Raw genomic sequence first — 16,963 nt, forward strand, 5'->3', positions numbered from 1 at the left:
AGAACAATGACAAACTTAGTTTCTACTTAAGTAATTGGGAGTCTGAAGGAGAGAGAGAAGCAGAATGAATGAGTTCTTTCTTACTTATAAGTCCTTTGAGAACATCTTGGTGATTGTCTCATTTTAACCTGCTGTTGTACATGCAACATAAAAGAGAAAGCTGAGCTTCTCTGCTATGCACAGTGTGTCTCAATGACAACAGCTCAGCTGGGATGAAAAACCCCAAAACCAGCTTGTGCCACAGTCTGGACTGAAGATAAATAGTCTCTTTAACTCAAGGTGTACTCAGTATTTTTTGCAAATATCATTCGAGTACTGCAACAATCATAAACACACACATATGTGTGACTGGAGAAACTCCTTGAAGCTATTTTTAACTTGATCATTCTCTTCCAGGCTACATGCAAGTGCTGGAGATTTTGCAACTCCTCCTGAACTGTACAGCAGAGTGACTGCACAGCAGCTGGAATCAAACAGCCTGTCTTTCCAGAGACCAGACCACACTCTAAATCTCCCAAACACAAGAAGAAATCCTGACAAGTCCTTAAATCTGAATGCTCTGAGGTTTTTAACATCTGTTATTAAACCAGTGTGAAAGCCTCCTTAACATGACTGCAAGCCTCTGTATATGCACAAAAATGTATGCAATGTATGCAGATCCTGATTTAATAAAAAAGGTGTCTCTTAAGACTTTGTCAAAACAAAATTTTCTTACCCTAATAATCAGGAACTAAAAATCCCCATTGAATTTAAATTGTTTTACTTAAAACCATGCAAACTGGGTCAGCTTGAGGGTCCCCACCCTTTTTTCCAAGCCAGGAGAAGCAGCTGTCAGTCACCCACAATGAGCTTTGAGGAAGGTTCCTCACAGAGGTCTGTGACCAGGGGACAGGTGAGTTCAGTGCCAACAAGCATCTCTTGTGATAAGCCATTATATCAACAGTAATTAATAGTACAAAGCAACACAAACATGGGTGGCATTAAACTTCTCAGTTTACACTCACTACTTGTAAACCAGGAATGGAGCTTCACCAACCCCATCACATGTAGCTAGAGAACAGACATGTCAAAGCTGCTATAACCAAGATGAACTCCCACAGAAAAAACAATTGTGTCTCTTCCCCAACAGCAAGTTCACAGAAGAAGGAAATAAATAAGCAGTTGATAAAACATTCATTCAGGAGAATGAAACAATAAAAATTTCGGGAATGTATCTCATATGACAATTTGACAAAGGTTTTATAGACTACTATATCTCCTTAGAATCCAAAAGGACAAAATGAGAAAACAAAGAGCTTATCAAATAGTTCATAAATATAACATTTGCAGGATGCTTCCTAGTATATGTTTGTCTTAAAAATGTGTCTAGTTTTATATGCATAGAACCTGACTTCAAGACTGCAATCCTGCAGTTGTATTTTGCAGAGGGAAACTGTTCCCAGGGAATGGGGCAATACCCAGCAACCAAATCACCCAGAGACAGAGGAAGCAGGGAAAAGCAGACAGCTCTGTGTACCTGCCTCCTTCCTATTGTGCCAAAACAGCAACAGGGACAAAACAGGTCAGCTGCAGGAGGGCAGCTTCCCTTCCAGCCTGTGATTTCAGATGGGTTCAGCACCTACTTGGTGTTTTACTAAGTAATCTCTTTTTTCTTTTGTAATGACAGCTGACTATCTTTGCTATCCAGAGGTATTTCTTCCTGCAACACCTAAGCCAACACAGGTAGATTATTCAGATGCAAGTTACCAAATTAATTCATTTTACTGTTAGATGACATGTAGCCTGGGGTCTTCTTCTTAGAACACAAGTATTAAGGGAAAAACGTGCCTGCTAGCAGCAAGCTTAAAGAAAGTCATCTAGGCAAATCTGCCTGAAATCCTTCACATCAGAGTTCAGCTGCCAGTAACTATTAGGAGCGATGTACAAAATCAAAACATACCTCAAGAAAAAACTGTAAGCTCAACAGATATTACTTGGAATGAAAATAGCTCTTTTTACTAACAGAAAGTAACAGAGAAGTGATCCTTAGCCTTAAAACCTCTCAGAGTGAGAGAAGATGAGTATGTGAACACAAGAAACAGCAGAGGAACCACAACTCCACAGCAAAAGATTCTAAAAACACTGTTCAGGTTACACAGAATAAGAATTTGCTAGAAGATATCTTAGACTAATAATCAAAGTTGTGATGCAAAATCTAGACAAAGCAAAAAAAAAAAAAAAAAACAAAACAAAAAACAAGCCAGGAGCAACAAAACCACTCACTGGAATTAACTACAAATCAAAATCAGGAGCCTTGAATTTCATTGTATTAGCAAGAAAGTTGCAATATCCAGTGGCACTAAGCAGCAAAGTAAATAGTACTTTCCTGTGTCTAATGCTTCACCATGGTAAAGCCATGAGGTTACTGAATAAAAATGGGCAAATCAGGGCAACAAAATTTTGTTGTGCAAATTTGCATTCAGGTAAAAAATGGGGATCGGAGATAGACCATATCTGGGCTTTTCATTATAATTGCCTGAATTTAAGCATGTCACCTGTAAAATACTGTAATGCTGTCTTTCATTTGACTGTGCACAACTAAAGGGCTTACAAAACCCATTATGACCTTGCAATGAAATTTCTCAAAAGACTACATAATTGTATACTTGCTCTCAAAACACTACATAATTGTATACTTGCTCTGTTTTCAAGCATCTAAGAATTTTTTAAAGTGCCAAAAAATATCTATTTTCAGTTATGCCAAAACTTTACTTACCTGGACCATTGTTTTGTCAGAGTACATCAACTCAATTGTCCGATGTATTCGAGATATACTTTCTTGTAAATCTAAAAGACAAAGAAGAAAGAACTTTTCTTTCACAAGGCTGTATAATTGCACAAGACTACATCTTAAACTCATGAAAAGCCAAACAGGGATGCATTTCACAGGTGGTACATCTATCTAAAAGCCAAATGCTAAATCTTCTCGGATGAAAGATTTCCCCCATTTTTGCACAAATCCTTTCCTACAGCAAACACATTCCCCAGTGTGGCATTACCTCTTGTGTCATTCTCAACTTCAGTCCTCCAGCGGTGCAAACAGCCCTCCAGGACAGACAGCTCCTCCTCCGTGATGTGCCTTGGTGCTGGATGCATGGGCAGGTCAGGGGGAATTCGTGATTGTGTGAATGGTTTATGTATTACTGATCTCTGTACAGGAGATGTGCTTGGGACATCTGATGATGAAGGCCCCTGCTGCTCTATTGTGCTGCATTCATTCAAAACATGAAATATAAAAATTGAATCATCACGTAGACAGACTAAAAGTTATACCATAAAAATAAGCTTTTCATCTGAAAACGGGCATTTTAATGGTAATAATTTCCTAAAGTGCAATCCAGAACACATAACTACAACGAAATATAGAATTAGTATTTAAATTCTGAAAGCTTTGTGGTGCATTTTATATTAGCACAAAAACAAAGTTTGCTTTATTTGAAACACTACTGAACAATTTCAAATCATGTCATACATGTAAATAACTGTGGTTTGAAACATTTACAGCCAAATGGCAGAGAGAGAAATCACAGTAGTCTGTCCCATTGCCAATGACCATAAAATCCAATAAGCACAAATGCTCAGTTTAATAACTTCCTTCACGTGTCTTATGCCTAGCAGACTTTTTCTAACATCCTACCTACAACTTATGTTAGCTGAACAGCAATAATGAAGGGACCTCTGATATTTACGCCACACTGGAAATGCACTACCAACCCACCTAAATTTGTTCCAAACCACTCTAACACAAACTGCAAAGCAGCCACCTTAGGAGAATTCTGCAAGAGCAGCAGGGTAATAAAAATGAAGACTTGTTACAGATATTTCTCTTCCCAACAACAAGATCACCTCTATATAATTACACTGCAATAAGAGGAATCTGAAGATCTTTCTGGCATGCCACGGAATTTTTACTTTGTGTACAGCATCATGATACAGCCCGAGGAACTGGTATTCTTCAGGAGTTTAGAAAGTTGTGAGAACGTTAAGAGCTGAAAATGTCACTCCGTATAACATGCTATGGTGTTTCTAGAGATGGACAAAAAAGCCACAATACTTACATTTCTACAGAACAAACTTCCTGTACAGGAGTTTGACCAGTTTATTACTTTTGATATTTCATGCAACTTTTAAAAGTTTGTCTTCTCTTATCAATCATCACAATTTCTGCTGGCATTATACCAGTAAGGTATTGGACATCTTTTTAAAGCCTTGTTAGATTCATGTACTTGACGTCTCTGAATGACAAATTTAACAACCTTGACTGACCCAGAAGACAGAACCCTACTGCCCAAATACATCATACAAAGCTATGTTACAAACTGTTAAATGTCCACTTATCCAAAACTGTACTCTATTACCAAAGAATTATTTAGGTTGGAGAAAACTTCTAAGATGATGAAGTCCAACCATTAACCCAGCACTGCCAATTCCACCACTAAGCCATGTCCCTCAGTGCCACATCTACACATTTTAAATACCCCCAGGGATGACTTCACCGCTGCCCTGGGAAGTCTGTTCCAACATTTGACAACCCTTTCTGTGAACAAATATTTCTTAGTATCCAATCTAAATCTCCTCTAGTGCAACTTGAGGCTGTTTCCCTGTGTCCTGTCACTTGTTACCTGGGAGAAGAGGCTGGCTCCCACCTGGCTGCACCCTCCTGTCAGGGAGTTGTAGAGACTGATCAGCTCCCCCCTGAGCCTCCTCCAGGCTCAGTCCCCCCAGCTCCCCCTCACCAGACTTGTGGTCCAGACTATTCCCCAGTCCACTGCCCTTCTCTGGACACACTCCAGCCCCTCAACATTTTTCTTGCAGTGAGGGACCCAAAACTGAGCACAGGACTGAGGTGTGGCCTCAGCAGTGCCCAGCACAGGGGACAGTCACTGCTCTGGTCCTGCTGCCACTCCACTGCTGATCCAGGCCAGGTGCCATTGGCCACCTGGGCACAGCTGGTTCACGTTCAGTCACTGTGGACCAGCACCCCCCCCCAGTCCTTAAGTACTGGGCATCATCTGCAAACTGACTAAGCATATACACTCAATCCCTTACACTGAGTTACTAACTTAAACAAGGAGACAAACAACATTATTGGACATTGATCTCTCTGGTACTTTAGTTACTCTGCATTTAAGAAGTCAGATTATTTAGGTTCCTGACAAATTTGGTAAGATATGCAAACTGCATGGCAAAAAAGGAGCTTAGCTCCTAGGCAAAAAATAACAGATAAATTCCACACCAGAAACCTTGATGCTATGCAGCACATACACACTGACCAATTCAGATTCTTAAAGAATACACATGGGAATCAATGACCTCACCAGAATCTTCTGTCTATTTAGAATTGTAGATGAAATCGGGCTGTGCTTGAAAATGGTAATCTCCTTGTGAAGACATTTTTTTAAGTGCATGAGACAAACCCAGGTCATTAACATTTTTATTTACATAAGCCTGCCATGCTGAAAGAAAAGAGCAGAAACTTTATGCTACCCCCCGCCAGAGATACTTGGTTTTATTGGTCTGGTAAAGAAAGCAGCTGAACGTGCTCCCTCTCTCCCAGAGGCTGGTTGGCTCTGGTCTCTGCCTGGGGAGCAGGAGGCAGCCCTTACCTGGGGGGCAGCTGTGGTGGCAGTGTGCCGCTGGCGGGGGCACTGGCACCCAGGTCATCCACGGGGGACGTGCACACCGGCTTGCTGGAGGCAAACTCCAGGGCATACTGCAGGACATCTACCAAGGGGAATCGTTTAGGACCAGAACCATAGCTTAAATATCTGTTAACCACAAAACGTATTAATGCCATGACTCACGGATACAAAAAAAAAAAAAAATTTAAAAAAAGAAAAAAAATTATATATTTTTTCTGATTGACTGCAATTAATTAAAGCAAATCTTTCCTAATATGTTTCATGAATCAGAATTACAACAGTTATACACAGCTTCCAAAGAAAGGGTAGAAGAAAAGAGATACAGAAAGGAAATCTCAGGTAAATAACTATACACAAAGTGTATAATTGCACAGTTATTCTATGTAGCCCACAATACTATTTGCATTTACACAGTTATCTATAGTACCGTTCTAATCTCTGTTGTAAAACTGTGAGGTACTCTTTGAGTCTCTTGATTTCATCTCGTTTAATTCTTGTTATTTCTCTGTTTTTGTGCATATACCTGTAAAACAAAATTTAGAAAGTATTGTCAGCCTATAGTATCCCACAGTAAAACTGAGGTCTGTCTCTATCAACCATGCAGTTCAATACTAACAAAAACTCACACCCTCTAGAAACTACAACATACTCAGCACTGAAACAGAACTGAGAAGAAAATGAGCCTTCCCTTCCACAACTTTCAGAAGATGCTTTTTCCCCAGTGTCAAAAGCTCTGTTGATACTGTGGATGACAAACATGTACTAGAAAGCCACTATTAGAGAGATTCTAAATTAAGTAGTTTAAGTGGCAACCACAGAGCAATACTCCTGTTTCATTATTTAGGTTCACAAATAACTTTCAGCAGCTAACTGAAAGCCATCCTGGTATTTCTTCTCTACAGAGAAACTGCATGCATTCATGCTGAGAACAGACTGCATGTTTGATGCAACACCACAAAATATCCAACTTGTCACCCTGTTTCCCAAAGGGACCCATAAATGGGTCTGATTTTTCAGAGCATTTTGCCTGTGCACACAAGTACCGAGCAATAAATGAAAGTGGAAGCAGGTTTTTGACACAAAGCAGCAGTATGTCTTAAATTGTGATCTATGTGTATTTTCTGAAACAGATGAAACCCTTGAAAACTCTAACTTGTGTAAATAGAACATAAATTTACTATTATTCAAGTGAGCATAAGACACATCATCAACTTTAACAAACTTACAAGATTTATTTTATATCCACACTAGAATTTTGTTGATAATATTATACTGTACCTGTCTAGATACAAAATTGGAGGAAATTCTAATTTGTTGTGTATCTTCTCTGGTCTCCCCAAAGCCTGATTAAACTCAAATCTTGATAGCTCAAACGTTAAGACAGGAGGAAGCTCTGTGAACCAGTGCTGGATGAAGAAACAGAAATCCCCAAAATTAATGCCTTCCAATAGAAAAAATTCAGTAATAGTGATACAATACCTGCAAGACTGACACAGCTATGACAGAAACTGGTTTTAGGGTGGGTCAGCATAAGTTTTCCAATGCTACCACCCTCTCCCTTCAATGTAAACACAGACTATTTGCTGCCCATGCTGCATAAGAGTTTTGCTATCTGTGTTCCAGCAGAGGAGGCAGAAATACTTATTCCACTCACATTTATTTTGCTCATACAGAAGTTGCCTCATGCTTGAGCCTACCTGTCTTGCCAAGTGTTCTGTTCCCTTAACTCCTCAATGATATTGAAAGGGTTGTTTACACTGTTATCAAGTGCTCTTCCTGCTATAGTTCTCTCAGACAGCTTCCTGATCCTTTCATTCACCTAGCAAAATTCAAAGCTTCTGATGACCCCCTCTGAAACAGGATCAGTGAGTGTTTGACATTTCCTGCATACTAACAGCTTAAAGTTTCTACTCATGCCTCTAATCATCTTACTATCTTCTGCTATCATCATCTTACCCCATTTGTCTTTGACTACTCAGCAGAGATCTATCCATAGTCCTCATTTCTTTTTATACATACGTGGTTTCTCAATTACAATACAAATCCAGCTCCAGTTCCAGCACTGAAGATCTTTTTTTTCCTCTCCATTCTCACACAAAACAACCACAGTCTACCCATTTAAATAAGTGTTGGGTGTCTAACCACCACCTGAAGTTTCTCTGATTGCTGCAGACACCATTGACACATTTGTCATCAGTGCCATAGCCCAGATGTGGCATTTGACTCAGGGCTCACTACAAGTTCTCCTATCCAGCCAAATGTCTTAAATAGTCTTTTCATATAATAACTGGCAAACAGCCCTTTCTTCCACTGCTCATGGCTAAAATTCTTTTGAAGCAGGATTTAAGTTCCTCAGGACAGAGAATGTCTCCTTTTTCTGTTCCTACATTAGCTCACTAGCTGACACCCTGCTCTTAGGTATCATGATAACAATACTAATATTAATACTAATACTAATAGCAGTCAAGCTGAATACCCCATTACAGTCAATGGTAGGAAAAATGAAAAAAAACCCAGAATGTTACTTGGAGGATCTTTCAACACATTTGAGTACCACATAATTATTTTCTTTAAGCTTTGATATCAATCAACTCAGAGAAAAGTTACTTGAAGTCTTTGTTCAGTTGAGACAGACCATGTTAAAGCTACAAGAAATTCAAAGTTCTTTAGTACTTCCAAACCTTCCAATGCACTGTAACATCTTTCAGGCATTATATTTAAACACAGCTACTAAAAGAAGGAATATCACTATGGATTATTTCAGGGAAACATAACCAATTTACTTGGCTCTAGTAATAATGAAGCAAAGTTTGTTTCTAGAGAAGGACTTAACACATTACTTTTCTTGATTTTCCACCATTGTCAATCTGTCATATATCTATTTCACTTTTATTACCACATGCTAAGAAGCAAAGCAGACAATTTCACAGAACTCAAAGCATAACAGTATAGATCTGTAAATTGCTATCCTGCTGTTTCCCAGTTTCCCAATATTACAAGCTAAAATAGCCTCAAAACCAAAACAAGCCCACAACACCCAAATCTGACATTTCTAGTCAAGCATTTCTAACAGAACAAGCATTTTATGCATGAATACACACAAGTTATAACTGCATGACAACCTTTAGTTCATAAGATGAACAGTTATGCTCTTGTAGTAGGTACATACAAGGTTTCACCTTGCATGGAGAAACTAAACTTGGGATTGCACCAAGAAATTGATGAGATTTTGTTTTCTTCAAATTATATTTCAGGAAAATGCTCATTGCAGAAGAGATGCCATAAAACATTTGTTGTAAAACAGAATTGGTACCAGAACTTCAGACTGGAGGATGATTTTAGTGTGCATCACCAGGCTTCACATTAAAGGAAGCAAAAATTGCATTACTGCAAAAGATTGACATCAAGGAAGAAATTACGCCTGAACTTTTTACATAAGTAGGAAAAAACCTCCAAGATTTCACATCTTTAAAATAATTGTGATGAAACATGAACAGCTGTGTAAAGAGAAAGTAGCTGAGCCTTTACAGGCAATGGGGATTCCCATCTATACAGCAGGTGCCATGAACCATAAAAACCAGACATGAAACCCAAAGAAAAATAAAGGGCACTGCAATAACATCCCAAGAGAAGTCCACAGGAGCACTTAACTCACCTCCTGACCAGACTTTGCAGAGTTTTCTGAATGGAGAGATTCAATTTCCCCTTCAATCATTGCAGCTTCTAGGCACTCATGCAGATCTTTAAAGCCATTAACCTGTAGTGGATACTGGCCAAACATTTCTGTGTTTTCAAATTTTTTACCTTCACATGAAAAATTAAACAGTTAATGTTTTAGAACAAAAATTTACCTCAAAAAAACCCTATCTATCCTAGGTCAATTGATCTAGTCTACTAAACAATATCCACATTTTCTTGTTGAATTTAATTATATGCCAAAAGACAATTTATTCAAAAATGTTGCTCAAGCAATATTGAAAATTACTGCATTTTCCTCTTCAGCCCACTTTCTTTTATATTTTTTTAGCATCTTTTGGTAATAAGCAAAACTGAAAATTACTTGGCACCACAGACATATGGGAAGTTTTACACATATAAATCAAAGTCCTCCCCTGCAAATAGGAGCTTCATAATACAAATGTATATTGTATCAGCAAAGTCAGTGGAATTGCTGGTATGAAAGAGCCCTTTGTACAAGTACATTTTGCAAAAATAAGCCACAAAAGAGAACATTCATTTCTGTCCTGAAAACAAGATTATAATTTGGTAACACTGTATAAAGATATAAGTGCAAAAATAAGGACAAATATTGGGTACAAGTGATTTCAACCTAGAAATTCAATTTATTTCAACCTAACATCAGTAACAAATCTTGCATCCCCTAGTTTCTTTTCATTTGTTTGATTTTTACATATCTCCTCTGTTAAAATAAGAATGTAAGGGATGAAAGTAGTTAAATATAAAGAAGCAAGAATGCTACTAGCAAGAAATCTGCGGAATGGTTCTGAAATCTGACAACAACTCATTAGAAACATGTTCAAGGTCACAGAATAACCTGGAAGCCACTTAAAAGACTACACCTGCTTCATTCAAATGCAAAAGTCATTCATTTGGATGAGAGGCAGAATCACCAACATTAAAATGACTCAAAAATACTTTCATAGCCTTTTGGAAATAGAGAACAGTACAATTCTGCAGAACTAGTAATTACATACAAATAAGGTAAAGGGAAGCTTGTTGTACAGTGTCTTCCTCCTTAGCACTCTCTCCAACACTGCCCTTGAGCAGGTTTCCACTGACTTGTTTTCCAACAAACTGTACTTGTAGGAGGGTGAGTTTTCCATATGAGAAATTGTGCATAAGGAAATGCTATAACTCAAGTTTTAAATTGCATTAAATGAATCAGAGGGAGCACGAGAGAACAGCTCAGTGAAATATAGTATCTTGCCTTCTGGTAAGTGGTAACAGTGCCCCAATAATTTTTTCCAAGCATCTTCCCTCAGCATTTCACCCCAACTTCTGCTGCACTGAGAACATACACTCAGCTCCTGATGGCTATGAAAACAGTGTTTATGGATCCCTGCAGCTCACTGCATTTCTCCTCAGTCTCATACCTCACCAACCATTTGGCACAGACAAATTTATATACGTGTGTTCTCCATACCTGCTTCTATAGAAGCAGCTAAAATCCTAAAAATGCATCAGTCACCTGTGTGTTTGGACAAGCACAGATCACACATGACCAGAGAAGCCCAAGTAAATTCTGATTCATACCTTCAAGTACACCTACTGCTAGAAATCGTCCATAAAACAACTCCACCATTGGGTTCTTTGGTTTCTCTCCATCCCTAAAAGAACAGGAGCAGTGTTAGTGTAAAAAAAAAATCCAAGTCAAAGCTACAATCTTTGATTTATGAAACAATGAATTCTTCTCAAATTCAGAGTTCAGAATGATGAATTCAGAAGTTTAAAAACTTCTGAATTCATTATAGAAATGATGCCCATTTTACTGTTAATTTATTTTTGTACTTTCCTCTAATGGCAATAACAATGATCCAGGTATTTGCAGGGAAAAGTATATTCTGAAAACTAATTTTCAGAAGCGTTTCATTTTAAGACAATCTATGCAAACCAGATTCAATAATGAGTGTTTAAACTGTACAAAACCCTTGTACAAACTGTTTCTTGAAACATTATAGAAAAAATCATGTATTCAAAAGTGTTTCCAGATGCTCACTAATACAAACAATGTGTATTTTCTTCTGAGACGAGAAAGAGGAGCGAGGTTTTGAAGCAATTTAACTACAGGATTGAAAAGCAAAATGGCATTAAAATAAAAAAAGCCTAATTGACTATCTACAACACATCTCTTTATTTTACTCTTTATATATTCTGGGCTTCATGGAGCTAGATTTCTAATATGAAATAAGAGGGTGAAAAAAGACAACTCGTGGAAAAAACATGAAAATATTGATATGTATGGAAAAAAATCATACTTGAACTAAAACAAGCTACAAGAGTCAAAATTTTTTCAGCCATATGGAGATTTGCATTTTTGCTTTTCTCTCATCTAAAATGTTCAACATGCAGAGCTAGAAAAAAAAAATCTTACCTCTCTTCTTCAGCTTTAATTTGGAAGGCATCTTCTAGCCAATCTAATAATTTGTGTGTAAATTCACTAACGTCTTGCTGTTAAAAAATAAAGTGATCAGTACACATATGTAACAGAACAAAACAAAGTGTCACCTTACAAGACCAGTTTAGCAGAATTCCCTTCCCCCTCCACCAGTGTTCCAGAATCACACAATGTCTAAGACTATGTATGCCATGATTGTTTTTTTTATGAGTGGCTCTGGTGTTCCTCAGCAGTGACACTGTCCTGTGATCCTTGTTACTTGGGCTCAGCTTTCACACCACGCTAGTCCAAAGGCATCTCTTGAATCCCATTGTTCAAACCCTCTGGTATCTAGCAAGTGGTGACTAATATTACTTTCATCAAGCACCAAATTCAGTGTGCTATTGTAATTAAACACCTCAGCCACATTTGTTTCATGTTATGAAACAAAGCATCTGAAGAAATAGAATATTTCTCCAAAAAAAGCACAATATGCACATTAAGATTTGGGTAATAATCCTGAATATTAATATTTAGATCCTCCAAACCAGTATCTAAACAAGCAGTATAATAGCAATGTACATTAACAGTACAGCCCTGGCTGTACTGTTACATCAGAATAATATTTCTCCTTCAAAAATTCCCAGATTTAGAAGCTAAACTAAATCCTAAAAGCAAGAATGTTGAACAATTAGTCAATTTCTAAAATAATAGGAAGAAAGTGTATTGAATAAAATAGTCCTGTTGTCTGGAATTTTTTTTTTTACATCTTTCTAACAAACATAACCAGAAACCACAAAAGTTCAAAGACTGTGATAATTAGAAGTTGCTTTTCTGTAGATGTTTTGAAATTCTGTTGTCAGAAGGATTTCCTATTACAATATGATTATATAAAAACATGCATAAAATTGATTGAAAATACACGGAATTTACCTGTTGGGAATCATTTGATTTAAAAGCATCTTTAAGGATTTCAACTGCTCTTGATGGATCAACGTATTTTCTCTTTGAACCAACTAGAAGTGCAAACAGGTACCTCAATTCACGCATGAAAGGCAGATTCCTATGTTCCTGTATGTGAAGAATAAAAATATTTAACAAAGTGGTAACAGAAATCTACTGAACAGAAATGTTACCCAATAATCTGAGTAATGCCATAATAATATATAAGGTTACTTGTAGTACTACCAAGGTAATGCTGCATGCCTTTTACTTGTCAATGTTACAAAATAATGCAGTTCTCTGGGAAGAAAATTCCATTTCAGAAAATAAAGGTTCCCTGAAATCATATCTAGATGATACTGCTGGTCTTGAAGAGGGCCTGCATTGACAACTGCACAAGCAGAGCTGCATTTAGGACAGAAATGTATCTCTCAAAACTTAAAAAGCTTAAAGTAACACCCTGCAACAATATGCACTATTTTATTAAAATCAGTATTCCTCTGTACCTCTAGAAGAATTTCTTGTGAGCCTACACATTCTCAGCACCTTTTTTAAGTTTATTTTTTCCTGAAGACTAAACTTCTAAAGTCTAAATTAACCTTTATTCTTTCTCTTGACACAAGTAAAATAGCCTGCTCTCCTTCCTACCCAACTTTGAAGTACAGTTCATGTGACTATGGCATTCATTTGCTGCTTTCCAGAAGAGAAGAAATACTTTCTGCCTGCATGATGAAAAACAAATAAACTGAAACACAAATACCATAGATTAAATCACAGATTACCAATGCTGCAGAGATTGGATATCTACTCCTGAGTAGATAGTTGGCAAATACTTGTGAAATTAAACCCCATGCAATATCCATTTGTATTTAGAACAAAGTATCATTCAAAGGCACCACAGATGTCTGATACTGGTCAGACTGGAATTACTTGATGACAAACTATTTCACATGCTCATCAGACAGCAGACTTGTTTAGTCACTCCTGTGTCAATCCAGGAGGCATAAAGCTTTTTATATGTAAAATATGGTTTACTTCAGATTGCAAAAGTGCACAGTGAATTCCACGTGTTCCACATAATACCTAGGAAATACTTATAGCCATGTAAATCTCTCAATTTAACTTGCTCCTCTAATCCACCTTGCAAAATACCTGCCAGTTATTAACACTGCTCACAGAAAAGGCTGCACTTCAAATGCCAACCTAATTCAGCATCAAATCATCCTAATTTAAGAACAAAATCAGTCTCCCATTTAGATACTTAAAGCATAATATAACAACAGAAGAAAGAAACAAACTGCAAAAGTTGTATTTTTCTTGCTATTTCCTTAAAGTGCTCTATTAAAACAAATGGAATTTCAATTTTTAGATACATTTTATAAAGATCCTTCAATACCAGTGATATGCTTAAAATAAATTATTAACCACAGAATACTCTTTTCATTAAATCTGAAGTACATAGGCATTATTATAATGTACATGGTATATTACTGCATCACTCAAATTTACACTACAACTTTGGCTGAGTTTTAGCTGTACTTGTAGCCTTAGCTTGAACAACTGTTTACCAATGTAAGTAGGATTACTCAGGACAAATATCTACAAAGGCTACTAAAGTTCTCTAAAACTAGGGAAACCCTTGCTGCTTTTGAAAAAGCTCAGTTTAATGCAATAGACATGACCCTTGACCAGAACTGACCCTAAAATCTTCAAAATAAGGTGAGCCAATCCCTAAGACAAGGTATTGAGTTCCACAAAAGGACTTGCACATCAAAACAAAGAACTGATAAAGTGAACACAGCACAGCATACAGCCCTCACCTCTAAAGAATCCTGTACATGCACCAACACAAAAAAAGATTAAAATAAGTTTTTAACTAAACACTGCATGGAAATTTCATAATCTAAAACATTCTCCATTTTATCACCTATCCTGCCTGCATAAATAATTTCTTAATCCATGTCAGAATAACTTATTATTATAAATGCCTTTAAAGCAGTCTACATATTTAATACATAGCAAACATCCACTATGGCCAATCAGCTTGCCAGGAGAGTGAGATAATGATAATATTACATTAATATCAGAACAGGTGGAAGGATGTGCTAACCTGGAGTACACTAACCCCTTTCCACTGATAATAAAATGTTTCCTGAAGATATCACTGAGGCCAAATATTTAGCTGGTCTCAGTGTGTACAGGAAAAATATCTGTTCATGTGACAGCAAGAGGCAAGAGAACTGGGACAGCAAAGCTGCAGTAACTACAGAGAACTGCATTTGTTCTATAGAAAGAAACCAAGGAAGAAAAATTCTTTTCAAATTTAAAAGAGTAAGATCAAATTGAAGATTTTAAGTGTATGCCCACATCCAGAAAATCAAAGCCCAATTAGCTGAGACAAATAGGGTGCGGCTGTTATTTGTTTGAGGTTTTTTGAAGTAAAAATTTATACCAATGGCTTCTGGATTAAAAAGTTTACGTGTCAAATTATTCATAGCATTTTGATTCAATATATTGATGGGAAAAAAACAAACATCCTGCTCTGTAATATTCCCTGAAGTACAACCACATACTTTAATTCTAAATCAAGAGATTGTCATGACCCCAGCATTAAACTGTAATTCCCACCAACTGGAAGAACAACAGGATGTAAACCCAAGTATTCAAAATTTGGGATTATTAAAACATATCCTCTATTAGCAAGGAAATTTGATCCTGGAGAATGTCAGTCACATATGGTAGTTAACATTGGAATAAAAATAGAAACAAAACCAAAACTAAGGCAAAATAGTTTTAAAATAAGTAAGCAGTCCGAAGTAAATTCCAGGGCTTTACTTTTTTTTCTACTGTCAACTGGTAACTTATATTACAACTCTGAATCAATTTGCCTCTAATTGCCTTCACTTACAAAGAAATAAAGGCACCATATTTGGGGGCATGCATGCTCATGTCTTCTATCCATGTAAATTCCAACTAGTGCAGTGATCCCTTATCCTAAGTTCTCCTCAATCCGTTTTCAGCTGTAGATAAGACCGATGAGTACATCAAGTAATAATGTTACTTCATTATGGAATGTAAGTTAACAAAGGAGAGGACACAAACTACTGCCAGAGATTCTTTCTAGCAGGTTTCTGCCCAAATCCATGCACTTGCCTGGTGTCACACCATTTCTCACGAACTTATTGCCTGTCATGGTCAGAATTTCTAAAATAAAGCACTTTGGAACAGCTAAAGGCATTTGGCTGCAAGTGTGAATGCTTGGGCAAGATGTTTATGAAGCCAACAGCTTGTTATCAGCTATTTCATACCACTTTTTAGATGCCAATTGCTTTTTCCATGCTGAAAAATGAACATAGAATTTCTGAGTACTGAAGGATATACTAAAACAAATTACACAATGAAAAATTAAATACAGAGCAGAAAGTCAATCTAAAAATAAAAAAATTTAGTACAACTATTCATAAGGCATGACTTATCTTTCTTATTAAAATACACTGCCCCATCCCTACCTTGTGTTGGGAACACTACCCATGTTTTCTTTTCACACCATCTCACAACCTAATGCAAATATGCTTTCCAACCAAAAAAAGTGACCTCTTGCACTTTGAATGTGGTGAGGAGAGAAGGGGGTAGGGGCAGGAGAGAAATTATCCAGGCCTGACTAAACATTCAACTTCCCTTTTATGGAACATACCCAGAGGTTTAGAAAATGGACACTGCTTTCTCTTTGTTTTCTTTTGCTTCTCTAATTACAGCTCTTACTTTTGATAGTGAACATTCCAGAGAATCCTGAAGGGACAACCAACTAAGAACAGGCTGACAATACACTGGCTTCTTTAAATCAGACAGAAAGGAGCGACAGGCAATACTCTAATTTACTGTGAGAGTGGTGAGACCCTGGCACAGGTAGTCCAGAAGTGCTGTGGATGCCCCATCCCTGGGAGTGTTCAAGGCCAGCTTGGATGGAGCTCTGAGCAACCTGATCTAGTGGAAGGTGCACCTGTCCATGCCACAGGGGTTGGAAGTAGTTAAACTTTAAGGCCTAAATAATTCTAATTTCTGGGTATGCAAAAATTCATTGCTCTGTAAGTCCCTGCTAAAAATCAGGCAACAAAGCATCTTCATAAAGTCACTTCCTTTTCCATTTCTTCCTTCCCATTTCACAGCATAGAAACCACAGGGTCTCCATTGCATCTGTCCTCAAATGAGGCCCATGAAGGAAGAA

At 37.3% G+C, this 16,963-nt stretch overlaps 1 protein-coding gene across 2 annotated transcripts in view; it reads right to left on the reverse strand.

Annotated features, from left to right (window-relative positions):
* USP25 (ubiquitin specific peptidase 25) overlaps positions 1–16,963 on the reverse strand; it is an 88,323-nt gene that overhangs the window by 21,305 nt on the left and 50,055 nt on the right. For both annotated transcript variants that reach the window (XM_030958751.1, XM_030958838.1), the window contains exons 7-15: positions 12,730–12,867; positions 11,794–11,870; positions 10,956–11,029; positions 9,337–9,485; positions 6,960–7,087; positions 6,109–6,204; positions 5,646–5,807; positions 3,039–3,247; positions 2,756–2,826 (exon numbers count right to left, since the gene is read on the reverse strand). In XM_030958751.1, the coding sequence (XP_030814611.1) occupies positions 2,756–2,826; positions 3,039–3,247; positions 5,646–5,807; positions 6,109–6,204; positions 6,960–7,087; positions 9,337–9,485; positions 10,956–11,029; positions 11,794–11,870; positions 12,730–12,867 (1,104 nt within the window). The remainder of the gene's footprint in view (positions 1–2,755; positions 2,827–3,038; positions 3,248–5,645; positions 5,808–6,108; positions 6,205–6,959; positions 7,088–9,336; positions 9,486–10,955; positions 11,030–11,793; positions 11,871–12,729; positions 12,868–16,963) is intronic.

This window comes from Camarhynchus parvulus, chromosome 1 (genome assembly GCF_901933205.1).
Source record: "Camarhynchus parvulus chromosome 1, STF_HiC, whole genome shotgun sequence".
Classification (NCBI taxonomy): Eukaryota; Metazoa; Chordata; class Aves; order Passeriformes; family Thraupidae; genus Camarhynchus; species Camarhynchus parvulus.